This window comes from Primulina eburnea, chromosome 6 (assembly GCF_022965805.1).
Source record: "Primulina eburnea isolate SZY01 chromosome 6, ASM2296580v1, whole genome shotgun sequence".
Classification (NCBI taxonomy): Eukaryota; Viridiplantae; Streptophyta; class Magnoliopsida; order Lamiales; family Gesneriaceae; genus Primulina; species Primulina eburnea.
Window position 1 is genome coordinate 35,169,519 of NC_133106.1, and position 27,516 is coordinate 35,197,034.

Genomic DNA, 27,516 nt, shown 5'->3' on the forward strand with positions numbered 1-27,516 from the left:
TCATTTTAATGTTTAAAAAAAAACCAGATATAGCATTTTACATGAATATATATATATATATATATATATATATATATATATATATATATATAACGTGATGTATAAAATTAACGATTTTAATGTAATTCGTATGTTTTTACTTTTTTTTGTTATATTATAAGTCAATTTATAATTTTAGTTTACTGATGTTTTAATTTTAATCATTTTTATTGGATTTTTAAAGTGACATGGAAAATACTAACTTCGATATATAAATTAATGATATTTACGATGTTATGTAATGTTTCGATGAAAAATTAATTAAAACAAATATAAGTTATTGAACTAAATTATAAATGAGTATATTTCTTTGTGAAATGGTCTCACGAATGTTTATCTGTGAGACAAGTTAACTTTACCGATATTCACAATAAAAAAGTAATATTCTTAGGATAAAAAGTAGTATTTTTTTCATGGATGATCTAAATAAAAAATATGTTTTTCAAAATACGACTCGTGAGACTGTCTCACACAAATTTTTGCAACTGTAAATTGACCGATAACATAACAAAAAAATATATTAATTTCACAATTGGTTTTTTTTTTTGAATTATTATAAAGGATACCAATGTGATTTGCCTTTGAAAAATAGTGGTATACATGTGATATACTGATATATTGCATTTATATATTGTTAAATTTTTATTAAAAGTGCAAGCATTTACGATTTTAGATTTGTTTTTGCTTATAAATATTTATTCTAAAAAAATTTGAAATATATTAGATAATTTACATATCATTTATGCTTGATTTTTTTTAAAGATATTTCTTGATATAAATTAATATGGCAATCATTTAAAAATGTACTTTTACTTATTGGCATGGAGTAAGATCTGCATAGTTTTTTTTGAGCATGCAACATATTTACAAATCTTCTAAAAAAATATAATCGATATGTGTATATTAATGACTAGATCACATGTAAAATGATCATACAAATGTATACATATGAGATATGTCAGTTCGATAAATATCTAAAATGAAAAATAATATTTTTGATATAAAATATAATATTTTTTATTAGTAGAGTCGAATAAGTAATACATAACACAAAATTACCCCGTAAAACTGAAAAAATAATAGTTTGACATAAAATACAATATTTTTCATTAGTAGAGTCGAATAAGAGATATATATCACAAAATTAACACGTAAAACTGACTCAAAACGGTTTTTTTTATATTAATTATGCAAACAATATACCTCACTGTTAAATTATATATCCTAACTAAAATATCACGTTTCTTGTATTATTCTTGTGGTGGAACATTATGTTACAAGGATTAACTTCGAGTTTTTATCCATATTTTTTATACAATAATTCTTTTTAAAATCAATAAAATCTATTGAATTTGACTGAAAATCCAATCAAATCAAATAAATTATAAACTACACTTTCGTGCAAAACCGACGAAACACCAAAACAATATGAAAAAGAACCTAACAAAATTAGCGGAAATATTTAGAGGAATACATAAATTATTGATTTTTCTATTTTATTTTTTGGTGCATATTTGATAGAATTATTATTATTTTTTAATTATGACAATGACAGATAAATTATTTTAAGATTATGGTTGCTACGTTGATTTATTTGATAAGTCCATTTATTACTCGTATAAGTTACATGTCTGGTTTTGGCAAATCTACTCAAGTTATGGGAACAAGTCATATCTTAATATAAAAAGTAATATTTTTTTTATCGATGACCTAAATAAAATATCAATCTCACAAAATACGATTCCTACAAGTTTTTGTCTTATATTTATTATAGCTGAAAATTCATAAATATTTTAAATTCATCGCACACTTATTGAAAAGAATGAATTCCAATAATATTACCATTTTAAATTCACGCGTCATATAAAAATCAATTGATTTTATAATTCTTGACGATTTTTTAATTTCCGAAGAAAAAAATTCATCATTCACTGGGAAAAAATCGCTTATTAATTAAAATTGAATATTTTTGTACATGCATGTTAAATTAAATAAATAGACTTTTAAAATATTTGTTTAGCATGAAAATCACAAGGATTCAGTATTAATGAAATTTTGCAATATTTTTTTTATTGCAACTGACCTATGACCTATGATGTATAGAATATAATTAATTTAATTATCAGTTGATGCACCTCTTATTTTTTTACCCAAAAAAATAAATCAGTTAATGCCCTATTGAATAGAGTCATTGCTCATCCTCTTCAAGTAGCCATAGCATTTATTAGTTCTGGTTTATATCTTCATATGTCTCATCATAGTTATCATTGAAAATGATATAAAATTTATTATATAGATACGTTACGGTGATCAATTATGTGAGACATATTTTTTATTTAAATTATTTATAAAAAAATTATTTTTACGTCAAACATATTATATTTATCGTCAATAGGAACAAAATTGACTTATATCATAAATAAAGATTCATGAGATTCTATTCATAATACATCACAAAAATAATAAGAATCTCAATATAAAAACAAGAGAACAAGTAAATGGAATTTGCCAACTTTGACTTAAAGTTACAAGTTATATCATGGTTTTTAACATCTCTGAAAGAAAAATTATACTTTTAATTTTGTAACTTTCATGTTTTTTATTTTAAATAAATTTATTGCGAGATGATGTTAAACATCTTTATTCATTAGATAAATCGACTTGTTCATTTTATAAATATAAATAATAATTTTGACATAAAAAAATATATTTTCATGAGTTGAATCGAATCATATATCCGCTCATAAAATTGACTCGTGATATTGTTTTGTACGAGTTTTTGCATTTCATTTGAGGTTATAATTTCGGTCAATTTACGACATTATTTCATTAATTCACACTTTTTTTTAATTTTACTCATTTTAATGAAATTTCTCCTCAATGATATTATAACAAAGATAACTTGAAATAGTATTCAATATCATTCTAAAAAAAATATTAAAATCTTCTAAAATTCTCTCGGGAATTCGAAAAAGTATATTGTAGAATTAAAGATTTCATTTAATAATGAAAAATTTATGAACTCCAACGAGCGGATAATATAGTACGTACGTAGCTGAATAACCGATCAAATATGTACATATACAAAATGGACCCCATTATTATTATCAAGAAATGGAAAATGATGGGAAAAAACGATCCAAAATAAAAAAAAAAAAACCTAGGAAAAATCCATCTATAGCTTGCTTCTGTAATGGCAACTCTGATTCGCTATACTCCGACTCCTAAGATCGATCACCAAATCACAGGTGCTGTAGGCGACTACGTGAATACTGAACAGAATCCTAACCTTCCCCGAGATTCTGATGTACGTCTGAAGCGGCAGCATGCCGGAGACCACGTCGGAGTAGAAGTCGGAGTTGGAAAGCAAGCGATCCGCCATCAAAGATAGGGTCAGGTTCAAACCGCGTGTATCCCGGGCGCCGATGTGCCCGGTCGGTATGGGGACCTCTCCGACGTCGTTTCCCTGGAACCTGAGGTAGCACGCGCTGTTGGAGTATTTGAAGGACACGTGGTTGGGGTTCTTGACGGTGACGTCGGTGTCGAGCGTGAGGTTCAGTGAGACCCGGAGTCGGAGCACGTCGACGGAGAAATCGACGTCGGAGAGGGTGATGGAATCGACGGTGGTGGTGGGACGCTTGGCTTTGAAGACGGTGAGGCCGAGGATAAGGAAGAGCAGACCCAGGCCCAACACGGAGGCGATCAAACACAAGCATATATATTTCCTCCTCCGTTTTCTGGTGAGTTTACGCTCCTTCTTCGATGCTAATGGTAATGCTTCTACCTCCATCGATGATCACTTTACTGGTGTAAAGTTTTTCTGCAATTTTTGGTGGAAATATTGGAGATTTAAGGATGGTGGGAAGTAGGTATCGGGTGATGGGGCGGTCGTGGAAGCAATTATTACTCATCTCTCATTCATGCTTCTTGCCACGTCATCGTCTAAAGATTACAAGTTATCATTCCCATTTGAAAAAAAGCTATTTTTTTTAATATAAACTATTTATTCCGTACACGAGATTTTTTATCATTTTCGATGGACTAAAGTGAAATTTGAAAAATTATGGAGAAACTAAATTAATATTTGAATTATTGAAATAAAAAAATAAAAATAAAAGTGTGTGTTGAAATTAAAACAAAAACAAAAACAAAAGTGTAATATTAGAATCATGTAAGAGTAAAGTTGAAAAAAAAAATTGATGTATTTCTTATTTGGTTACTATCATGTCCTCAATTTTAATAAAATCGAATAGATTATGATTAAAATAAAACAAAAACTTTCGAAAAACAGTAACACAAAAAAGATTTTTATGTGACGTCTCACAAAATACGTTATTAGTTAATTTATCGAGACATATTTTTTTTCTAAATCATTCATTCAAAAATATTATTTTTATATATAAAAAAGACATTGTAAATAAATATAAACGACCAATGTATTCATTACTCACAAAAATGAAAAACCTACTGAAACAAGTAAAGCTGATGGTGTCTTTTTAGCTTCCTAGAAAGAGATTTTTAGTCCTCTATTATCGGGCGAAGTATCCGAACACTTGATCTCGATGGCCGTAAGAGGGTTACGTGTGCTTTTCAACGTTATATCGTGTAAAAATGTAAAATATACGTGGTCATTTACGACTATTATGGATTACTATCTTGATAATAGAATCGAAATAATTGAATATTTCATTCGTCTCAATTATATAATATATTTTTTTATTTTTCGATCATCTCATGTTTTTTTTTATTTTTAAAATAATTTCTAGAAGGTATGTGTCACTTAAGTAGATGTTAAATTGCAATTAATACTATCATGCAGAGCTTAACTAAGTCCAAATCCTTATTATCATAGCAGAACCTATCTATAAGTGGTTTTTTCGTATTATTTTATTAAAATATTATGTATTAAATGTATTTTTAAGTGATTTATGTGAGCTATTCAATTTATTTTTTCCCCTTAATTTAGTTTTTATATATAATTATTTTACTTAACTCATATATTAAAATATTACTGTAACTTAAATACAGATACATATAAACTTATGTCTATCACATTTATTACAAGTCATAGACTCATAAACCACTATTAAAATTTGATATTTTATCAAATAACTAAACTAATTTCAATTAACTATTTACATAATTATAACACAATAATAAAATTGAGTAATTTAATTATTTCTGAAACTATAAACATTATTTTGTTTTAAAAAAAAAATTGTTGGTGCGGCATAGCGCTGCGCTAGTAATAGGGCAGCAATTGGGCCAACTGCTAAGGATGCGCCCGAAAGGAGATGATATAGGGAAGATTACTTGTCAATCTCATAATTATATATCTTTTGTTTGGTCTGCAATTATAGGTCAAATTTAAGAGAGGATGAAAAGGAGTCGATAAATACGTAGCAACTCTCGCCTCCAGTCAGCCTATATCACATGTGGAAAAAAGTCTCAATATTTGGGCATTGCAACAATCAAGTATAAAAAAAAAAATTATAAACGTTAGCACCTCCAGGAGGGCACGCTATATGCATGTCCAGTAATTCTGTGAATTTGACAGTCTTCAAACTTCATTGCGTTTAGCACACTATTGTCACAAGGATACAAAGGCCAAAATATTAAAGAATACAGAGCATTCAGATTGGATAGAGAAGGGGGTGCCACTCGTGAGCATCATGATTAACTTGTTTTTAACCCCTGAAAAATGATGCTTCAACCTCATCCACATAGCTCAAGCCATTCATCCTCTACCACACCAGATCATCCACTCCGAGTACGAGATTAGTTCTTCAATAGTTTCGATTTATAAAACTTGTGGACTTCATTCCTACAAGAAGTAATCCGGAGGTGGCTTCTTGGCAGGTGCTCCTCTTGTTTCCTGCATTTCAACAAAAAACTGTTCCAAACGCCTTTCAAGAGGTAAAGAGGGGTTTATTTCCTTCGCCACAAGACTATATTGATTACGTGTTGATCTTGTAGTTCTCACTCGTGTCTTATGCAGTGTAGCATGGAAGTCAATACCCGGAAAGCTATATACTGAAAAACATGAATCGACTAAAAGTATACACTTCTTAGAGTTGATACACAGTTAATGCAGCATATGCTGAAAACCACATGCTTCTGATAGTTTCAAGAGCAATCTCATATCAGCCTAGTCTGTATACCTCACAGTAGAAGAACAAAAATAGTCAACGGGGGTCAGGAAGAACAAGAGACCTTGCCAAGATAGCACAAAGAAAATTAAAAGGCAAGAAACAATAAATGCACACACCTGTGGAGCTGCATCAAAGACACGAAACTTCCTCTCCAGGTTTTCGTCCAGCTCAAGAATAGCAGCTACATTCCCACATCTGCATCATAATTTTTTGTCAAATATTGAAGGAGATAAAACCTAAAAAATCGATAAAAATTAAAATCTCTTGCCTGTAGCAGTAATTTGGAGCTGACCAAACCGTAACTATCTGGTTGTTGAACATCCATTTATAGCCTTCCATCACCAACTGATGGGCACGACAAATATAATCAATATCATTTGCATGATTAAACGTACTGACAACACTGCCACCGAATAGGAAACCCGCACCGCGTGGGCTCAAACCCCAACCATCAACAGCATCTTCTGGATCTGACCAGAGGAGATCACACATAGCACCATCATGAGGTACTTCTTGCTTACGGTCAATTATTCGAATCTGACACATAGATGCTGCCAATAATTTACTAGTATTTAACAACTAAGCGGGAGAAAGATACTGAAGCAGAATATATTTGAAACCTGGTCCAGTGTGGATATTGCAGGAGATAGCCCACCATGAACTGAAAATATCTTGTTCTCAATAAGCGCCGACAGGCTGCCAGATAATGCAATCATAGGTATAATATACTGTTTTGAAAAGAAACCAAGCCAATCACGCAAGAATAATTCAAATTTGACAACAATAATGGGTGGTGTGTGAGGAAGTTAAACACTACACTAAGTTTGACATTACTATTGCATAATATGAGGTGACTGACAATTAACCTTCATATATTTTTTTGTTTTTTTCTACAGTCCTCACATAAATTTGAATAGATACAAGGCAGTTAAATTCATGGCAAATATCTAATTGGAAATATAGAGAAGTTCAAACCTTAAATAGTCAAAAATATCGGTGCAATATCTCCAAACGTTAGCAGAACCGTATTTTCGCAAGCACTCGTCATAGAAACCATAAACCTGGAAAAGGGGGAATATAATGACTTCATGCCATATAATAGCTCAAAACTCAGGAACAACATAGTTCCCAACCTGTGTTATCTGCCGGCTCTCATGGTTTCCCCTTATCAGAGTTATCCTATCGGGATATCTTACCTGCCAATGCACTATCTATTAGTTGAGTCACGATTGTGGGCATCCATTTTGTCTGGAAACACAAAATATTTGATACTCAAACGTAACTCCATGTTGTCAAGAAACATGAGGTCCATTTCAGATGCTATACCCTTCGCATACAAAAGTAAAACCAATACCTTCAGCGCAAGAAGGAGCAGAAACGTCTCAACTGAGTAGTACCCTCTGTCAACAAAATCTCCAAGAAACAAGTAGTTCGTCTTGGGACAATCACCTCCAACTTTAAAAAGCTCTTTCATGTCATAGAATTGCCCATGTATATCACCACATATCTACATAAAAACACCGATCCAGAAAAGAAATACTGGCAATGAGTAAAATGTCCTCAAAACTAAAAGGAAACAACTATCACTCCACTCCATATTTATACCTATGATAGTGTATAAAAAAATATGGCTTTATGATAGTGTATAAAAAAATATGGCTCTGTAGTCTGTACCTTCAGAAATTAAACAAAGGAAGAAAGGTCTCTGAGGGGTTTTTCCCCTCTAATTTTATTGGGTGATTAGGGCATGAAATCACTTCAAAACAAATGCATAGCAACAATATCCATTAGATAACCAATGAGGACACTTCATAACTATAGCTAAATTTGGACAACCCTGCCCAAGTAATTTCCTAGTTCACAGATTAAGTTTCTTGAGATCAAACAGTTCATAAGGATGTCAATTTTAAAGTATTAGCTCCACTTTTTTAAGTCTCATAAATCAGATTGAGGTGATTGAATTCTGTTGCTCAGAATGCCATGAATCCTGGGTTGAGATTCAAGTGCAGAACTGGACAGTACAGGGAGATGATAACAGCAACCTCAACCTCCGAAGTTTCTTGTCGCTGACCACTGATAATTCTCGTTCTGTGATTTGGTGGATATTTTTTAATCAGTCTCCTGGCCACTTACGTGAGCACTCAAGCATATATGTAAGGTAATAGTTGGAATACCATTTGAGTAATTGCTTTGCCTTCCTTTGTCAAAATTGGTAGAAACAGTTATAATAAGTTGATGAAATCACATGTGTCAAAAACCTACAGCAACTCGGGAAATCTGATAGAGTGAACCTATGTCATTGTCGTTAAATTGGGTGGTTAATAAATGTTTTAAAAGAACCTTTGGTTACATGTAACTACTACTTAGGCTCCCTCCCTCAGACACCACTTATGTTTGTTGTCATGATTCTTTGAGTGATCATGTATGTTTCTCGATCTTAGAAGGTGGTTCACTTTGTCTTCTTTCCTATCGCTAGAATTGATCATCACAGGGATTAAGTTAAACAGCTCTTCTAATACAGTTGCTGGCTGACGACAACTTGTCATCCTTTTCACTCATCCATAGCAACAAATTATCACAAAACACGCCGAATATTAGTAAGATTTGGTAATCGTCAGAAAAGTAGTCCGTGAAAAATATCATGGCAGAGTTTGGTTAGTGTCTGGAAAAGCTTTTTCATCTGAAATCTCCACGTTCTTGTGGGTTAGGACCACTACTTTCAAGAAAATCATCCAAAAATATTAACTTTCCAAAATCCATTTGCCATTCCACATGCAGAAACCACAATACAACCTTTATCTTTCATCTATTTCCAGAAATTACAGCACATTTCATCAGCAATCTACTTGTAATGCTTTTTTTCTTGTGGAGTCTCAAATTTTTAAAATCCTCCAATCTAAATTTTTTGAATAAAAAAGAACGGGTAGCTGAACATATACAGCCATCAAATTTCTAAAATTCCACTGACATCGACTTCTTGATCAAAGTTTCTATCTCTTGGTTCCAATTACGCAAACCATAAATGGAAGAAACCACTACCAACACACACATCTTCTCGTAATCCAGAAACCCAACAATAAAACACAAATCTATATCCACCCAGCAATCCATAACCTTCAAAACTCAAAAGAAATCGTTACACAAATAGTTCACACCAAGAACCTACTAAAAATAGATCCAGCTTTTTCTTCGATACTTACAGTGACAGGAGCGTCAACTCTCTGGACATTACTCTCCTCGACGAGGATTTCCATCGCTTTGAGACAGAGAGCCTTGACTTCCGATTCCTTGAGAGGCTCGCATCTTTTCAGTTGCTCTATTTGCCGGTCTAGGTCCGACATCTTCCCAGATTCAAACTTGGAACTTCGAACCCTTCCGTAATTTCGCTCAATAAATCAGACCCTTGATGAATATTCGATTAAAAATGTGATTCCATAATCTGGATATTGGCAACTATTACCATTTTGTTCCCCTTTTTTGAGATGTAATGCTTTATACTCCCATTGGTAATTGACGTTAGCAGTAGTGAGGTTCACTACTTTATTGTGTGGCCTTTCTTTCTCTCTCTCGCTCCGCCTGGGTTTTCGCGATTCGCAATCGCGCAGCTGAGCTCAAGTTTCACGAAATCTCAATTTAGTCCCTCGTTTATTGTTCTCTCTCTTGGGAAGGATACTCATTTTATTAGAACGTAAAATAAAACCCCTCCAACTTTAATAAAAATTATAATACAGATATTATTTTTTTGATTAATAAATATTTATTGATTAAAATCAGTAAACAGATCCTTTTTTAAAATGAAAATAACCGTGGTGTCAATTTAGGTGCGTCGAATTGGGTTGAAGCAAAGACATTACAAAAATTATTAATCCGAACTCGAAAATTCTAAACTTGAAGACGAATCATTAAACCATTTTATTTTATAATTATTAATTTATTATTTAACAAAATAATAGGATAAAGTTATAAAAATTCAACACTTAAATCATAATAAGAAAATTTTTAATTTATATGCGATAATAAATTTTTTTAATCTAAATATGATAATTATGTTTCATGTGTTTAAATATTTAAATTTAAATTTAGTAGTCCAATTGTCTTAATGATTAATAATTACTACGAAAATAATAATTTTTTTAGAAAATTCAAAAATTTTACAAAATAAATATTACACGATTTATGATATTAATGTACAATGAAAGATCTTCAAACATTTAAAAAGTAACTTAATTATTTCAAACATCACTCATCTTTTTAAATTTTCTGCTCTGATCAACCCTTGAAATGTTGTATGAAATAAAAATCAAATAACATTGAAAGCTTTTTTTAAACCTTAGTTTGCAAATTTCAACTAAATTACTTTTTAATGTATGTATTAGTACAACATTATAATTATCCATAATTTATGATGCATAATCTGATTGTTTTGGGTCATAATTCGAGTCAATCATGTTGACCGAAACCCGACATATATTTTCAGGTCAAATTTCGAGTCCAACTTGAATATACCCGAACCTTAGAACCCCCAACATTAACTTGAAAATTTTTCGAACCGCTTGGCAAGTCGGGTTCGTTTTGACACCCTAAAAATAACATAAACATCATCAATATATCTAAAAAACACATGTTATTAACATGTATTTATGTGTTCGAGTTGGTGAAGTGTGTGATCGTTTCGATGAGTGACATGAGTCCGATTCTTAATATCAACATTTTATCGGAAGATCATGTTGTTCTTTTTATGCCAAATGCGATTTATTTTGTTATTTTATCTCATATGCACTGAAGATTGGTTTTATGATAGCCAAAAATAACTTTAAAAAAAAAACTAAAGAATATAGTACATTTTTCTTCATTTAATCCACCATCTTACGTCATCCAACTTTGAAAATTTATTTTAATCAATATTTGACCTTCGATCTAAAATTTAAGCTTCAATAAAAAATTTATATAACTTCTTCAATAAAATTCACTTTTACCCTAAAAATATAAATGTTAAAAGAGATTTGACTCATCTTATTATATAAAAATGACGAATTGATTTAATAATTTTTTAACATGCTAAGACACAAGTGTATCGATCCATTTTATTTCGTAAAAACTAGACACAATATGCTGGTTATATAAAAGAGTTAGTCTCATGTGAGACCGTCTCACGGGTCATAATCCGTGAGACGGGTCGAACCTACCCATATTCACAATAAAAAGTAATACTTTTAGCACAAAAAGTAATATTTTTTCATGGGTGACCCAAATAAAATATCTGTCTCACAAATACGACCCGTGAGACCGTCTCACACAAGTTTTTGCTTATATAAAATATGTGTGTTGAGTTAGCGATTTTTTGACACGTGAAAAAGGTCGGACGACCAACTTCACTCCAGTAACCACGGATATTAGTTGGGAGATATGTTTAATATAGTTTAATTATAAATTAAAAAAAAAATTAGATGTCGAAATCAGACCTAATCTGGGAGAAAAATCGAGAGAGAAATGGACATCGAGGATAGGTCGGTGACCATATCAAGTATCAACATATATACATACGGCGTCGTTTCCAGGTCCCATTATTTAAGAAAACAAAAGAAAAATCGGGAAGCACAAAATCTGTCCGCGGTTATTTATTATTAAATCGATTAAATATATAATTATTGTGGGTGTGAATTTGCGTTTCGAGGACGACAATTGGGCCGGCCGGATTAAGCTTGCCGCTACCTGGTGGCGCCGCCTGCTACGACACGGTAAATAATCATAATCGCCGCTGGAAAGTTTCGATCTTTCTCTTGCTCTTTCGCAACAATTTTCTCAATCCATAATTCGGGTCGACGGTTTCAATCGAAAAGGTAAAAGTTAAAGCATACGTTCTTCCTCGACCATCCTTTTTCCTCAATTCAGCGTTTTTTTTCTAGACGATCTGTGTGTACGAATATATACTTACCAAGTCAATTGATCTCTTGATGGGCATCTTTGTCTGCCCTAATTTTCGTTCACCTAGTTAAATCCACGGTCGCCCGTACAATTGCTCCAGATCTTGTGCGATTTTGATTAGAAGGATATTCTCACGCATATTGTTTCGAGGTTCTGGATTTTTGGAATAATGAATATTTGAAAATTTAGTTGAATTTTGAAATTTAATGCTGCTTCTGATGCATCTATCATTTACGTAAAAACTCGATGATTTTTTTTTTGACATTTCCGAGGATTTTTGGCTGCTCCTTTGCCGTCCGTCTTACTGAATTGAGGCTGTGTACATGTATGAAAATGACAAACATAGTTTTGTTTATTCAAGATAAATTCAGCATTTATCAGGTTTCGTTTTCAGGAATATGTACAGTGTTCAATTGTTAGATACACCAAGTTGTCAGATTTGCTGTTGTTATCTTGTCTGTTATTCTGTGTTAATTTCAAGTTGCTTGTGGTTGTACCAAAAGATTTAAATCTGATTCTTTCGGACAATTTGATTGTCAAACAATTTCTAAGACTGAAATAATTTTTGCCCTTTTGATGACATTCAACCTCCAAATTCAGTTGTTAGATGATCTTTGAAATTTGCTTATAAATTATTGTTCCTCATGAGGTATATACATGGTCATTTCTTAGTAAAGAGGCTAAATAGCAGAAACTCCGTTTTTTTTTTCAATCATAGCAATGGCAGCTACTGGAGACTCGTGGGTGAGGGAGTATAATGAAGCAGTCAAACTTGCTGATGATGTTAGCAACATGATATCTGAAAGGAGTTCATTGCCCGTGACTGGGCCGGAGGCACAGCGCCATTCATCTGCAATTCGGAGGAAAATTACTATATTAGCAACCAGACTTGACAGTTTACAGTCTCTTTTGTCAAAGCTTCCTGGAAAGCAATCTCTGTAAGATATATTAATTGAACTGCTTATTTGAGTGGAAGTTGTTTATATAAGAATCAAGATTCAGTTCACATATAGTGTTCTGCGGAAATTGAAGAACTGGAGGAAGCTTATCTTATTGATACCTGTTAATTTATCCTGTGAATGACAAGGTACAAGTTTGTTATTGGTTGAGATACCTGTGTCTATATGGATATGGATCGGATTAAAATCTTGAACATAATGCTTGGGGAAGCAATCCTGAACCATAAAATTTGAACCTCATTCGCATATTTGAGAAAATTAATGATGTTGTGCAAAGCAACAACAGAGAGATGGGATTTGAGCCTGGGGTTAAAACTAGCGGGAGATAGCTTCTAAATCCCATTTTAGTCGAATCAGGGGATGGAAGCATGCTTTAGGTATGGGTTTCTGCAATAGAGCTGTGCTAGTAATTTTTTGAACTGATACAGATTTGTAATTACTCGAACAAAGAAGGAAATGAACGAGAGAATCAAGTAGCAGAGTCTTTAACCCAGTATAATTTGTGTATTTCATTCATTTTGGTGCCCGTCTCTTAATCTTTTTCACATATAAGTTCAAATGTTGTTTATATGACTTGCAGTCTGGGACTTGTGATGCAAAGAGAAATGTCTGTTATTTAAAGAAAGCATCTCTAAGCTTCTGGTCTCGCTTCATTATTTTTCTTCACAAAGAGGAGAAATAATATATTTGGCCGCTTTCTTGGCCTGTGCTTTCTTATCCTTCTCCATCTCTTTTGTAGGACTGAGAAAGAAATGAATCGTCGCAAGGACATGGCTGCAAATTTGAGGTCAAAAATAAACCAGATGGCTTCAACATTGAATATGTCCAACTTTGCAATTAGAGACAGCTTGCTTGGGCCGGAAATCAAGCCTGTTGATGCTATGACTAGAGCAACTGGTCTTGACAACTATGGCGTTGTTGGTCTTCAGAGACAGATAATGAAAGGCTGGTTGCTGTGGCTTTAATATTTAATTTTATTTGTTTTTCCTTACCTTGATATTGCGTCTGGCATTGTTATTTTCTATCTTTGTTAGTTTTATTCTTTTTTCCTCTCTAGAACAAGATGAGGGTCTTGAGAAATTGGAGGAGACAGTGATAAGCACCAAGCATATTGCCTTGGCAGTTAATGAAGAGTTAGACCTGCATACCAGGCTGATAGTTAGTGCTCTTATTCTCCTTGGCACATCTCTCACCTACTTTTGTCACATCATGAACATCATGGCTAATTTATTGTCTGTTTGATACTCAGGATAATCTTGACGAGCACGTAGAGATTACAGACTCCAGACTACAGGTAACATTTTATCTATGAACTTTTTATATATCCATAATATACCCTTCACGCCTGGTTGTATTATTTTGAGGCACATTTTTTAGGATTATTTCAGGCTTATTTTTAAGTGAAAGCACAGTAGTGATTTTGAAGATGATAATACTCAACATTAACGACTCTTGGAATTTTACCATAACAGACATGAGAAATAAATGTACTAGAAAGAGGAAGTCTACTAAAATGAAAACAAGAGCCATGGTCTGTGATACGAGGTCCTCTTTCAAAAGGATTTCCATAATGACATACAATGCTTGGAAACTTTTAAATGTTTTCTGAGTTAAATAAACGCACATCTATAAGAAACTCTGGTTGGTCAAAACTATGCTGTCGCCTTGTATTATTGATTGAAATCTTGAACTTGTATTCCAGAAAGAGCACCTTCTTTACATGAAGCTTCTGATTTTACCCGACTTTGCCTTTAATTTGTTTGCAAGTCAAATTGAGCTGCTTCATCTCTTCGTCTTTTTTTCAACGGAGCAGCGAGCTCAGAAAATGCTCTCAAGACTGAATAAACGGACAAAGGGTGGCTGCTCCTGCTTCAACTTATTTTTATCAGTCATCGGGATTGTTGTTTTGGTGGTGGTTATATATTTGCTGGTCAAGTATTTGTAAGAATATATAAAAATGGATCAAATTGGCAGTTTCAAATCTCTGTCCGCGTAGATTGATCCATAATAATATTGCTCAAAGGCTTTGTAATTTCCATTTCGTGGACTTCAGTTTTCTTTTCTTTTGCCCCTGCCTCGAAGTCTACATACACTGAGTGGCATGACTTGATTGCTAAAACAAACTCTTCTTACAGCATTTGATGAAAGTACTGATATTTTTCGTAGTTGGTTTGTGATGTTTCCTTGTATTTGATAGTATATAGCTCTCATTCTAGTTCAAACTATTGAGAACTCACGAGGGTTTCTGTCATTTTGTGATAAAAGTTGGGGTAATTCATCCAATTGCATACGGACCAAAAATTTTGTGGGCAATGTTGATATGATAAGTGGTTTTGATTCATTAAATTTTCAAATGGAATTTCAGTCAACATCCATCCATCATTAAACAAAAAAAAAGCCTATGAAGTACAAAAAACTTAGTTATATCAAATATACTAATTCAGTAACCCAATAAGAATAAGAAGACCATAAAAGAATGAATAAGATGTATTAAAAAAACGGAAGTATAAATTAATACAGAAACTGAACAATTAGTTTAAAGGAAATCAATTTATTTATTTATATTTTTAAAATAAAATTTTTGTTGCTAGTGTCGACTATTTCAGTTCAGGCTTGTTTGAGTTGCGCCATTACCTTCAGCTATATTTTTGGTAAAACGACAAGCGTTCGGTCCTACAATTGGTATCAGAGCCAAGGTCACGGGTTCGATTCACATTGATTGCAAGGAATGCAATTATTGGAAGAAAGATTGTTGGGTGCAATAATTGTTCCTGCTTGGTAGAGCGATTGAACCGTGGTGTTTGAGCTGCTGTGCGTTTTAAAAGATTTGAGTTGCACCAGTACCACTAGCTATAGCTTTTGGTAAAACGGTAAACACTCGGTCCTACAATTGATATCAGAGCCAAGGTCATGTGTTCGATTCTGATTGATTGCAAAGAGTGCAATTATTGGGAGAGAGAATGTTGGGTGCAATAATTGTCCCTGCTTGGTAGAGCGATCGAATCGTGGTGCTTGACTTGCTGTACGGTTTAAAAGATTTGAGTTGCACAATTAATACTAACTATTGTTTTTGGTAAAACGACAAACGCTCGATCCTACATATATAATGCATTAATTTTATTTGTTGTTTATGAATAATATATTTTTATTTTTCAAATAATTAGTTTATTCACATCCGTAATTACAAAAAAGTAGAGGGACCGAATAATGAACTTAGTTGACAAAATCAATAAGAAATAAATTATTTGAATAGGTTTCTTGTTAGACGATCTCACGAATCCTTATCTGTGAAACGAATCAATCCTATCGATTTTCATAATAAAAAGCAATACTCTTATAATAAAAAGAATTTTTTTTTCATGGATAACTCAAAAAAAATATATGTATTACAAAATCAAACAAATTTTTGTCAAATTATTGATTCCAAGGCTTCACTATTGCAATTATTATTTATTATGAAGAAAGAGCCGTACAATCCGACAACGAAATTTAAACAAATAAATAAAATGGCCTCGAAAGCAACATTAGTTGACGAGTATTAAAACAGCAGCCAAGGTGCCTTTTATCATGTGGAGGAGAAAATTAGTTAAAAATATCATGAAATCGATGGTCTGCTTTTTTTTTTTTTTTTTTTTTTTTGTGTATTCAGATGAATCTGGTAAGAGGAAAATGTGGATAAAAGGAAGTTACACCAACCAACCTACTAAAATGCAACGGCAGAAAACATTATTAGATTTGATAATGTTTTTTGGCCTTAGGATAAGTCCAAAAGCCAATGATCCTACCAAAAGAAAAATATATTACATAAATTAAAACGTGGTAGCAAATCTCCAATACCTTGTGATTTATATGAAGCCACAAGTACAAAAAGAGATTCAGACACACAAATTTAGAGGGAGAATCTTATAAATTTGTTAACCATTGGAAATATTTCTTATTTACTTGATATATCGTGGCATCAAATTATTACATCAGTGATCTGACAATAATTTCAGGCAAGAAAGACACAAGATGATAAATAGGTAACAATTGTGAGGCGAACATAACAAATAAAATTAGACTCAATAAAGCTTAAGAAACTCCAAAATCTGCAGTAGTTTTGGATAATTACAATACAAGAAAAAAGTTCATGAACCAGCCAACCAAATTGGGAGGAGAGAGACCCCCCTGCAAATCAAGGGACTCAAAGCTTCAAACTTAATTAAGTCTATTACACATTAAACCATCCTACAAAATATAAAACACTACAAAAAAAAAAATTTGCTGGTAAAGCGACGGTTTGAAAAACCGACACTGAAGTGAGCGTCGCCTTCTCAAAGCGACGATTTCTGAACACACGTCGCTTCATAGCAGCGACGGTTTATTTAAATAAGACCGTCGTTATTTAGCGACGGTTCCAACTTAACCGTCGCTCAAAAAGCGACGGTTATTTGAACACGGTCGCTTTAGAAAGCGACCGTTTTTATATTACCGTCGCTTAATATAGCGAAGGTTATTAAAAACCCGTCGCTATAAAAAGCGATGGTTGTACAAAACCGTCGCCATAAAAAGCGACGGTTTTTAAATTGCCGTCGCTTAATATAGCGACGGTATACGTAAAACCGTCGCTATATAAAGCGACGGGTTTTAGTAAACCGTCGCTTGGTTTAAGTAGCAACGGTTTAGTAAAACACGTCGCAATATATTACGACGGTTAACTAAACCGTGTCTAAAATTGCGACGGTTTTTCAAAAAACCGTGGCCAAAAAAGCGACGGTTGTTTTTAAACCGTGGCTTAAAAGACGACGGTTTTGCGTATACCGTCGCCTGTTTTTAATAGCGACGGTTTATTCAAACCATCGCAACATATTGCGACGGTTTTTATAAACAGTCAGCAATATATTACGATGGTTTATTAAATCGTGGCTAAAAAAGTGACGGTTTATAGTAAACCGTGGCTAAAAAAGCGACGGTGTTTATTTAACCGTGGCTAAACAAGCGACGGATTTTATTAAACCGTCGCTTCTTTTATTTTGCGACGGTGTTTTAGAAAACCGTCGCTACATGACGACGGTTAGAAGAAACCGTCGCAAAATATGCGACGGTTAACGTAAAAACCGTCGCTAAGTCTTCCGTTTTTTTGTAGTGAAAGGAAACATTAAAAAAAACCTCTTGTGAAACAAAAACTTCTTAGAGGAGATCGGCGACATTGGCGGGAAGCTCCTCGATCACAACATTGTAGAACTTTTGTATATCGAAAAGCATTCTTTCATCATCTCTAGTGACAAAGTTAATAGCAACACCCTTCCTCCCAAATCTTCCGCTTCGGCCAATACGATGCAGGTAATTCTCAGGCTGAGTCGGCAAATCATAGTTGATAACGAGAGACACTTGCTGCACATCAATACCACGAGCCAAGAGATCGGTGGTGATAAGAACACGAGATGAACCTGACCTGAATTCTCTCATGATGATATCTCTTGTGTTCTGGTCCATGTCACCATGGGTAGCAGATACAGTATGATCACGGCTGCGCATTTTGTCAGTAAGCCAGTCAACCTTACGCCTGGTGTTGACAAAGATGACACTCTGAGTGATGGCCAAAGTCTCGTAAAGGTCGCAGAGAGTTTCCAGTTTCCACTCATCCTTGTCAACATTAACATAAAACTGCTTTATACCCTCAAGGGTTAACTCGTCACGTTTGACAAGAATACGTACGGGCTTATTCATGAACTTTCTTGTTATTTCAAGAGCTTCTGGTGGCATAGTAGCCGAGAATACGCCAACTTGGATCTTAGGTGGCAGCAACTGGAAGATATCATATATCTGAAAGAGTGGATCAGTCTCATTAGATTAATAACTTTGCATTCATGGTACTTGGGAAAAAAAATTAAGAGTTACCTGATCCTTAAAACCTCGTGAAAGCATTTCATCAGCTTCATCCAAAACAAACATTTTAATGTAATCAGGCCGTAGTGATTGCCTTCTCAACATGTCAAAAACTCGTCCAGGAGTACCAACCACGACATGAACCCCACTAGAAAGAATTCTCTGATCTTCACGAACGCTGGTACCTCCAACACAAGCATGAACCTTAACACCAAGATAATCACCTAGCGCTCGCATGACCTTCTCAATTTGCTGAGCAAGCTCACGGGTAGGTGCCAGAACCAAGGCCTGGCATTCGACTATATTATAGTCGAGCTGCTGCAAAATTCCAGAGCAGAAGGTTGCAGTCTTCCCAGTTCCAGATTGAGCCTGTTGAATCACGTCAAGCCCCTTGCAAAAGGGAACAATACCTCTTTGTTGAATAGCAGAGGGCTTCTCAAAACCTGCAAGTAGATACAAATGAACCTCTCATTTTCCTGGAAAATCTCGAAAAGGAAAAGCATGAGATTAACAAAACTATCAAATTACTAGACAACCCAAAATGAGAAGACAGAAACACTTGGTAAGTTGTAGCAAGTGCATGCGCTCAATGAAAACTGAAATAACAAAATCTTGACGATAAAATTTACAGCAAGGAATTAAGTTAAGATTCTCGAAAAAAGAAATGACCTTAAAATATAAAGCTTATAGTTAGAAAAGTCAGAAGAGAAGTAATCAACATATTATTTATCCACGTTTACCATAAGCATAGATGCCCCTAAGAAGATTTTCCTGCAAGCCCATAGAATCAAAGCTGTCATACACCTCATCATAACTGGTGAAAAATTCCTCACCATCAGCTCCAAGCCTGGGCCAACAAACTCAGATGATCAGAAAAGGCCCAAATTTTAGTAACAGCTTACTGATTAACTTATTTAGTCATAGATTAGCAAGCAGAAAGTTGCAATAAGAATACATACAACTCATTCATCTTTGTATCATACTGGCGAGCATCAAATTGAGAACCTTCAGGTGCCGTTCCAGCCATGACTGCAGAAATAGAAATATATGATTAGTACATTAAAAAGCAAAGAAGTAAAGTAGTAAACAGTCCATATAATTATGGGACATGACAGAAAAGTAGTCAGAAACACTATAAGACAGTCTGATGATATCTTTCACACGTACGGAAAATTTTCAAAACCAAACATTGTTTAAACAAAGGAGCAATGCGCGATGTCCCTGGACCTGGACGTAAATGTAGTTTCAATTATGCTAACATTACCAAAAAATATCGCGCAATCTCTACCAACGCTGAGAAAACCAAAACGAATAAGAGCCCCTGAAGGCAGAAAAACAAAAGGAGTTGATCTTTCGTTCAAATCACCCAAAAAGAGTATACAATCCACAACTTCAAAAAATACGTCATAAAGGTATTTTTTTTCCAATCCATCAAACCACATCACTCGATAATAGTAACACCCAAGAAGATATATTAATTACGAGGAGAAAAAAAAAAGAACCTAACTAAAACATGCGCAAAACAAGGGAAAAATGAGCTTTGGGACAAAACATCGAATGAGATACACTTAGATTTTAAAAGTTCGCAACTTTTTCAGCCGTAAGTTCTGTCGCATGGCAAACCCACAAAAAACAGTAATACTGAAAAAAGAAAGCCATATCACGTAAAAACAAAACAAAATAGCAGAAGAGAAAGGGAAACACATGTCTACTGTTCTGATAGTCAATCCAATAATAAAAGTATAACCATACAGATCTCCAACAAACGATGCAAAAACTTAATCGTCCACGTTCACAACGGAAAATAATAACACAGGATAAAATTTCAAGTTTCACGTACGATCATTCAACATCAACTATACAACAATCATCACATGTTTAAAAACACCAAAAAACATTAATATTAACCTGATAGCAGTGAAAAGTGTGATACGAACAAAGATCTGATTGAAACTACAGAACCGATTGATTGAACGAGCTCTATCAAATTTGCTTCTTGTGCCGATTTGATCTCAAAACTCCTCGGATCTACGCCGCGGAGTTTAGTAGTGGAATGAGCACTGCAAATGCTAAAAGGCCGAGGAAAAGTAGGTTAGTGCTATCGCAAGGGATTGGGATTGAGTGTTGAAATTCCAGATTTGCCACTGCTCTTTGATTCTCCAGTTTTCCAGGATCACAAGCACTCCACGGGCCCAGATATTGTGTCGTTCTTAACTTTGGGCTGTGAAAATGGGCCCAAAGTGGAATATTGATTACTATTTGGCCCATTAAGAGTGCAAATATTTTCTCCTCACATTCGATGACATATGGTAGACTAGTAGGGGTTTTAATTAAGGCTTTTAAATTTTCAGAATTATATAATATCTAACAATTTTTGGAAACGGGGAGGTAGCCAGAAAATTCGATTATTTTTAAAAAATAATTATTTAGGGAAAATATAAAATTTGATAATAACTACTATTATGGTTCTGAACAAAAAAGTAATTAAAAAATTTATTTAGTATAATAAAAAATAAAACTTTAGTTTTGAAATAAATTACCCGAACAAAAGAGTTATATAATACAAAATTTTCGATGTTTTATCCATGACTTGTTTTACAATATCAAGTTTGAGTAAAATAAAAATATTTTAATAATTGCAATTTAATTGGGAATAAAAAAATTAGAGTACAAAATGTATATATAAAATCATAAATTATTCATTTCTTTATTATGCTTGACTATTTTAAATTGTGTTCGAATTTTTATGATTTCAAACTCGTGAACGTTTTCAATATAAATTAGTAATTCACTAGTTTTCATAAAAATAATTGAAATAAGATAGTAAAAAAAATTAAAACGTTAGCACTTTAAAAAATAGAATATACAAATTTAAAGATAATATCAACGAGAGAACATATTTGGAAATAAGGGAGAAAAATATAAGATAATTGGATAAATTAGTTTAAGATTTATATTGTGTTTTTATCGTTTTATTTTATTTATTTATTATTTTTACTTGTAAAATTATTATACAAATGAAAGAATTGTTAATGAGGAGAAATTTAATTATTTAAATAAAAAAATTTGTTAAATATTTCGGTTGATAAGATATGATCAGTCCCTAAAAAAAGTTAAGAACTTGATTGACGTGATTTACATGTTAGATGTAATAAAAAGTAATTATAATTTTTTTGAATTTTTACAATCACACAACTTCCAATTTTTTTAACAAGAAATTGTGCTAAAATAGTTATAAAAATATAATTATTTGTTTTATTATATTCAAATTATACATTTGATATACATTCTTACAATTTTGGGATAATTTCATTAAAGATTGCAATAAAAAATATAACCACCACAAAAACATTCTGCATTTATCCAAACCAACTTCATTTTTTTCTTTTTTTTTTGAAGCCACAATCATTATTGTTTTGTTTGAACTATACCATGTTTGAATGTTGATACAAGCTAAACCATTGAATGAATTTGCGGAATTCCAATTAATTATTTCCCGAGTGAAAACATACCACACCTAACTTCAAGAACCATATTTAACATGTATAGCTACAGCCTACAAGGGTGGACTCTCTATTCTTGAATTTGTAACAACACAAAAATTTTAATCATGCCCACAGGCAAAAATCAATACAAAGTTTAATCCAAATAACACTCACCAATCACTAAGGAAATCCTTAAACCATTTGCCACAAGAGAAGATGCCCAAGTGATCTTCTCAGTTGCTGCAAAAAGAAAATTTTGCATCCATGCTAATAAAAGCTTGGAGAAACGATAACGTAATAAAATTTTGCAGCAAGGAAATTACACACGTATTTAAATACTATATTTGGTTTGCAAGATGAAAAATTAACTAACAAAAGAAATTATCTGACTGGTATCATAACCATCACTCCTTGTTCAAGACTTTAGGAACTTTGATATAAGAATCTTCGAATGTTGGTACAGCAGCTATTATAGCATCCCTGTAAAAAAAATTGAAGTTTATTTTTACATGAGATATATCTCTATTCACGAAGTATGGAGGACAAATATATGTGCTTTGAATACCTATTATCAAATATTTCAGGAGCATCATTTCGTAAATTGTCACCTTCAGTATCTGTGTATCCAAGAGAGGACAAAATCAAAGGCAGATTAACATGGTCCACATTCTATGAAAGTTCACGGCAATCTCATTCATAGAATTAACAAAGAAATAGTATTTTATTATGTATCAACATCCATTAGAAGCTGCACAGGAAGTATCTATAAATAAAAGAAACCGAGTTCACAAACACACTACCGCACCAGTAGTATGCAAATTTGAATTGAGCAAGAGAGATGACAACCACACACTCTATTTTCCACAAAAATCCGTATTGTATATAAAGGGTTATGGAGGAAATCACATCCAATACAGAGAAGTCGTAATTGTATCTCTGCTAGTAAGGTCACATTATAAACATTATAAAGTTAAACTTCAGTGTTCCAAGTACCTGCTCTCAAGGCCGGTTCAATACTCTCAAGGTCAACAGCCTGAAGTTGCCCAAACCTGTTTCACATGTATATTAGAAGATAAATAAGTCTATAAAAAATCGCATGCCTACATTGTGTGACAAACTCTTGTAAAGTAATTGCCATAGATCGCAAAAACACACATAAGATCATGTAATAAAAGGATCTATAAATCACCAAGAGTGGCATAGAAATATATTAACAACCCACATGGCACATATTACTCGACAACTACAACAAGAAAAATGACGTCAGGAGGTTAGAATGATAAATCTTTGAACTTCCCATCTTTTACCACTAGCTGTTTAATTGAAATTTTGAAAAACAGTGAGAATACATTTTAACACGAACATTTTTATTAATATGGTTAAACTTTTTCACTATTAGCAATCACACCAAGGAAGAAACCTAAACACTATTAGGAAATTTGTATATCAATTAGCACATATTGCCATAGAATACACACACATAGCTCATTATCACACGTATATCGGTATATAAGGTTCAACACCATTCATTTCATAGAGCAAGTTTTACATAATCCATTCCTGTAAAAATTCTGGAGATCAATGGAAGTTATTTTCTCTTCTCTGTTCAATGGCTTACTCTCGATATTGTGATAAACACAAACATCAATCAAACTTTTAATCGCATGCACAAATATAGATATTCATAATGGAAATGCCTGTGCGTGCTTGTGTGTAGAGAGAAAACAGGATACCATTCCACCACTTGCTGAATTTTGGGTTCAAATTCTTCGACCTACGAAGTAATTAAAGAAATGGGAAAAAAAATAACGAGAATTATAACTATAAAAAAAGAAAACGCTCATACAAAAGGAGAACATAGTGTAATATGTACTTGCTGGGGAGTGAGGGAAATACGAGCTGTTTCAGCTAAGCGCTGAACGTCCGGCAGCTCGAGACTCGATTTCACAGCATAAAATCGCTTCTGTTGCACCAACACCCTGGAAAATGAGCTTTTCCTTAGACTGGAAAGGGGTGGTGGCAGCAGCGAAGATCGCAGCAGGATCATGGTGGCTCTGCTAACCATTTGTATATCTGATTGGGAATTTCATCAACTTCTTCAAGGATATGTTTGTGCCAATTGTGGATTTTGAATATATGATTGCATTTGTATTATAAAAATTTAATCAAGAAAATTCAACTTATTTATTCGGATAAAATCAAATCCATCCATCCAAACCATATACTTCTCAACACATTTGAATCAATTCCTCCGGTTAAAAGGTAATATAGTATGTTTGCCTTCATAGAACGAATGTCACTCGTTTATCGAAAATAATCGCCCTACTATGTACTACCAGAGCAATAATAGAAGATCGTGTAACGAAACCAAAAGCAGGAAAAAACCAAACCCAACAAAATCAAGTAGCAATAGTAGTGAAAAGTCTGATACAAAACAAAGATCTGGGGGAAATTAACGAACCGATAATTGAACGAGCTCTATCAAATTTGGTTCTCGCGCCGATTTGTTCCCCAAACTTCCGATATGGATATACGCCGGGAGTTGAATGAATTACACTGCAAATGCGAAGCGGCGGAGGAAAAGTAAAGTAGGACACTGATATCGTTGGCGATATGGATTTAAGTGTTGAAATTCCAGAATTACTCTGTCCTTCGGACCACACACCTCTATTTATTTTTTTAAAAGGTAAGTATTTAACCATGAGTTTTTGATATTGTAAATTGGTTAATGAGCTCTCACTTCATTTCAATGATCTTATCGTACCTACAATTTCAAAAAAAAAAAAAACGAGTCATATATATATATGGGCAATAGATGGTCAAGATTTGCCCATACATATATAAAACTCATTTTTTTTTAAAATTTATATATAATAAGATCTTACCCGTTGAAAAAAAAGTGACGGTAGTGCCAGGTAGAAGAATCTCATTAACATTCTCCAGTTTCCCCGAGCACAAGCACGTCCACGGGCCCAGATATTGTGTCGTTCATAACTTTGGGCTGTTAAATGGGCCCAAGATGGAATATTGATTACTATTTGGCCCATTAAAGTGCAAATATTTTCTACCCACATTCGATGACATATGGTAGACTTATAGGGGTTTTAATTAAGGCTTTTAAATTTTTAGAATTATAAAATATATAATAATTCTTGGAAACAGGGACATAACCAGAAAATTCGATTATTTTTTTAAAAAAATTATATATAGAAAATACAAAAGTTGATAATACTTACTATTATGGTTCTGAACAAAAACGTAGCTAAAAAAATTATTTAGTATAATAAAAAAATAAAACATTAGTTTTGAAATAAATTCCCTGAACGAAAGAGTTATATAATACCAAAATTTTCGATGTTTTATCCATGACTTGTTTTAAAATATGAAATTTGAGTAAAATAAAAGTATTTTAATAATTGCAATCCAATTGAGAATATAAAAATTATTAGGCTCTAATTGGTGTGTAGGATATGATAACTAATTAGATTGATGACAAAACTCAAGGTAAAAAGATATATAATGTGTTGTGATACAAGTATGTTTTGTTTTGTAAGATTTTAATGAGTATGATACATTTTACATTTTTTGTTGTTGAGATAAAAAGACTCTAAACTAGCATTGATGACAATTTGGTATATAAAATGATATTTGTAGCAGTGTTTTAAAAATCATATGTTTAGCTGTTAATAAATAAATATTTTATAAAATTTTAAATTATAGATTTTGTATTTATCTAATAATTTATTTTTCAATAAAAATTAATATGATTTTTCTTTTTATCTCATTTTTAATAATTATTTCTAATTATTTTTTCTATATTTTTTTAAATTTTATTTAGTTTGATGAAATTATTTATGTGATGTGTGTGCAAATAAATAAAAAAATATTAACCATCAAAGAATAAAATCCAAATCAAACCTACAAAACTCATAAATTTCAATTCAATTTATATATCAACTAATTGATAAAATTTAGATTCTTGAACTAAGTTAATGCTCAATAACATGATTTTTTTTAAAAAAATTATTGAACGATCGAGGGAAAAACACCTGCAACCCAAAACGAATAAGAGCCCCTGAAGGCAGAAAAACAAAAGGAGTTGATCTTTCGTTCAAATCACCCAAAAAGAGTATACAATCCACAACTTCAAAAAATACGTCATAAAGGTATTTTTTTTCCAATCCATCAAACCACATCACTCGATAATAGTAACACCCAAGAAGATATATTAATTACGAGGAGAAAAAAAAAAGAACCTAACTAAAACATGCGCAAAACAAGGGAAAAATGAGCTTTGGGACAAAACATCGAATGAGATACACTTAGATTTTAAAAGTTCGCAACTTTTTCAGCCGTAAGTTCTGTCGCATGGCAAACCCACAAAAAACAGTAGTAATACTGAAAAAAGAAAGCCATATCACGTAAAAACAAAACAAAATAGCAGAAGAGAAAGGGAAACACATGTCTACTGTTCTGATAGTCAATCCAATAATAAAAGTATAACCATACAGATCTCCAACAAACGATGCAAAAACTTAATCGTCCACGTTCACAACGGAAAATAATAACACAGGATAAAATTTCAAGTTTCACGTACGATCATTCAACATCAACTATACAACAATCATCACATGTTTAAAAACACCAAAAAACATTAATATTAACCTGATAGCAGTGAAAAGTGTGATACGAACAAAGATCTGATTGAAACTACAGAACCGATTGATTGAACGAGCTCTATCAAATTTGCTTCTTGTGCCGATTTGATCTCAAAACTCCTCGGATCTACGCCGCGGAGTTTAGTAGTGGAATGAGCACTGCAAATGCTAAAAGGCCGAGGAAAAGTAGGTTAGTGCTATCGCAAGGGATTGGGATTGAGTGTTGAAATTCCAGATTTGCCACTGCTCTTTGATTCTCCAGTTTTCCAGGATCACAAGCACTCCACGGGCCCAGATATTGTGTCGTTCTTAACTTTGGGCTGTGAAAATGGGCCCAAAGTGGAATATTGATTACTATTTGGCCCATTAAGAGTGCAAATATTTTCTCCTCACATTCGATGACATATGGTAGACTAGTAGGGGGTTTACT

General features: G+C 32.9%; 6 protein-coding genes across 14 annotated transcripts in view; 2 read left to right on the forward strand and 4 right to left on the reverse strand.

The window, feature by feature from the left end:
• Positions 1 to 3,016: 3,016 nt before the first annotated feature.
• LOC140833555 (uncharacterized) lies at positions 3,017 to 4,007 on the reverse strand. The gene has a single exon (XM_073197887.1). It carries the CDS (start codon positions 3,827 to 3,829, stop codon positions 3,215 to 3,217), a length of 615 nt encoding a protein of 204 aa, XP_073053988.1. The 5' UTR covers positions 3,830 to 4,007; the 3' UTR covers positions 3,017 to 3,214.
• Positions 4,008 to 5,517: 1,510 nt separating this feature from the next.
• LOC140834689 (serine/threonine-protein phosphatase PP-X isozyme 2) lies at positions 5,518 to 9,840 on the reverse strand. Of its 2 annotated transcripts, XM_073199750.1 has the most exons (8): positions 9,392 to 9,838; positions 7,546 to 7,698; positions 7,325 to 7,387; positions 7,167 to 7,252; positions 6,812 to 6,887; positions 6,460 to 6,728; positions 6,308 to 6,386; positions 5,518 to 5,914 (listed from the first exon to the last, which is right to left on the reverse strand). In XM_073199750.1, the coding sequence occupies exons 1-8, from the start codon at positions 9,530 to 9,532 to the stop codon at positions 5,864 to 5,866; spliced, it is 918 nt and encodes a 305-aa protein (XP_073055851.1). In that variant the 5' UTR covers positions 9,533 to 9,838; the 3' UTR covers positions 5,518 to 5,863. The 2 variants fall into 2 exon arrangements, with proteins under 2 accessions (XP_073055851.1, XP_073055852.1); XM_073199751.1 differs by lacking the exons at positions 5,518 to 5,914; positions 6,308 to 6,386 and having other exon boundaries at positions 6,492 to 6,742; positions 9,392 to 9,840.
• Positions 9,841 to 11,796: 1,956 nt separating this feature from the next.
• LOC140834690 (syntaxin-52-like) lies at positions 11,797 to 15,240 on the forward strand. 2 transcript variants are annotated; one of them, XM_073199753.1, is made up of 6 exons: positions 11,797 to 11,929; positions 12,835 to 13,054; positions 13,815 to 14,020; positions 14,133 to 14,233; positions 14,325 to 14,369; positions 14,889 to 15,240. In XM_073199753.1, the coding sequence occupies exons 2-6, from the start codon at positions 12,837 to 12,839 to the stop codon at positions 15,018 to 15,020; spliced, it is 702 nt and encodes a 233-aa protein (XP_073055854.1). In that variant the 5' UTR covers positions 11,797 to 11,929; positions 12,835 to 12,836; the 3' UTR covers positions 15,021 to 15,240. The 2 variants fall into 2 exon arrangements, with proteins under 2 accessions (XP_073055854.1, XP_073055853.1); XM_073199752.1 differs by having other exon boundaries at positions 11,803 to 12,031.
• Positions 11,798 to 27,516, forward strand: part of LOC140834686 (transcription initiation factor TFIID subunit 6-like) — a 36,378-nt gene continuing 20,659 nt past the window's right edge. The window contains exon 1 of one of the 2 annotated variants that reach the window (XM_073199747.1): positions 11,798 to 11,929. The gene's annotated coding sequence lies outside the window, so the exon portion shown is untranslated. Of the gene's footprint in view, positions 12,032 to 27,516 lie in introns of both variants that reach the window. The other variant, XM_073199744.1, reaches the window with a different exon arrangement.
• Positions 17,119 to 21,068, reverse strand: LOC140834688 (eukaryotic initiation factor 4A-2). The gene is made up of 5 exons (XM_073199749.1): positions 20,852 to 21,068; positions 19,903 to 19,972; positions 19,684 to 19,790; positions 18,956 to 19,386; positions 17,119 to 18,880 (listed from the first exon to the last, which is right to left on the reverse strand). Exons 2-5 carry the CDS (start codon positions 19,968 to 19,970, stop codon positions 18,245 to 18,247), a joined length of 1,242 nt encoding a protein of 413 aa, XP_073055850.1. The 5' UTR covers positions 19,971 to 19,972; positions 20,852 to 21,068; the 3' UTR covers positions 17,119 to 18,244.
• On the reverse strand, positions 22,405 to 27,328 carry LOC140834683 (glutamyl-tRNA(Gln) amidotransferase subunit C, chloroplastic/mitochondrial-like). Of its 6 annotated transcripts, none has more exons than XM_073199734.1 (9): positions 27,094 to 27,328; positions 25,314 to 25,429; positions 24,890 to 25,192; positions 24,302 to 24,501; positions 24,162 to 24,202; positions 23,422 to 23,477; positions 22,994 to 23,045; positions 22,814 to 22,908; positions 22,405 to 22,668 (listed from the first exon to the last, which is right to left on the reverse strand). In XM_073199734.1, exons 3-8 carry the CDS (start codon positions 25,128 to 25,130, stop codon positions 22,833 to 22,835), a joined length of 666 nt encoding a protein of 221 aa, XP_073055835.1. In that variant the 5' UTR covers positions 25,131 to 25,192; positions 25,314 to 25,429; positions 27,094 to 27,328; the 3' UTR covers positions 22,405 to 22,668; positions 22,814 to 22,832. The 6 variants fall into 6 exon arrangements, with proteins under 6 accessions (XP_073055835.1, XP_073055836.1, XP_073055837.1 ...); XM_073199735.1 differs by having other exon boundaries at positions 22,802 to 22,908; XM_073199736.1 differs by having other exon boundaries at positions 24,890 to 24,984; positions 27,094 to 27,319.

Bases quoted from the DNA above. Each gene is read 5' to 3' on its own strand.
- LOC140833555 (XM_073197887.1), bottom strand. From the start codon at position 3,829: ATGGAGGTAGAAGCATTACCATTAGCATCGAAGAAGGAGCGTAAACTC.
- LOC140834689 (XM_073199750.1), bottom strand. From the start codon at position 9,532: ATGTCGGACCTAGACCGGCAAATAGAGCAACTGAAAAGATGCGAGCCT. The intron at 7,699-9,391 runs GTAAGTATCGAA...GTTTTTATGTAG, and splicing joins GAGTTGACGCTCCTGTCACT to ATATGTGGTGATATACATGG. The intron at 7,388-7,545 runs GTATTGGTTTTA...GTGCATTGGCAG, and splicing joins TGCTCCTTCTTGCGCTGAAG to GTAAGATATCCCGATAGGAT.
- LOC140834690 (XM_073199753.1), top strand. From the start codon at position 12,837: ATGGCAGCTACTGGAGACTCGTGGGTGAGGGAGTATAATGAAGCAGTC. The intron at 13,055-13,814 runs GTAAGATATATT...TCTCTTTTGTAG, and splicing joins CTTCCTGGAAAGCAATCTCT to GACTGAGAAAGAAATGAATC. The intron at 14,234-14,324 runs GTTAGTGCTCTT...TTTGATACTCAG, and splicing joins ACCTGCATACCAGGCTGATA to GATAATCTTGACGAGCACGT.
- LOC140834688 (XM_073199749.1), bottom strand. From the start codon at position 19,970: ATGGCTGGAACGGCACCTGAAGGTTCTCAATTTGATGCTCGCCAGTAT. The intron at 19,387-19,683 runs GTAAACGTGGAT...ATCTACTTGCAG, and splicing joins TAGGGGCATCTATGCTTATG to GTTTTGAGAAGCCCTCTGCT. The intron at 18,881-18,955 runs GTAACTCTTAAT...CCACTCTTTCAG, and splicing joins CACGAGGTTTTAAGGATCAG to ATATATGATATCTTCCAGTT.
- LOC140834683 (XM_073199734.1), bottom strand. From the start codon at position 25,130: ATGGTTAAATACTTACCTTTTAAAAAAATAAATAGAGGTGTGTGGTCC. The intron at 23,478-24,161 runs GTATCCTGTTTT...CATGTGAAACAG, and splicing joins ATTCAGCAAGTGGTGGAATG to GTTTGGGCAACTTCAGGCTG. The intron at 22,909-22,993 runs GTATTCAAAGCA...TTTTTTTTACAG, and splicing joins CCTGAAATATTTGATAATAG to GGATGCTATAATAGCTGCTG.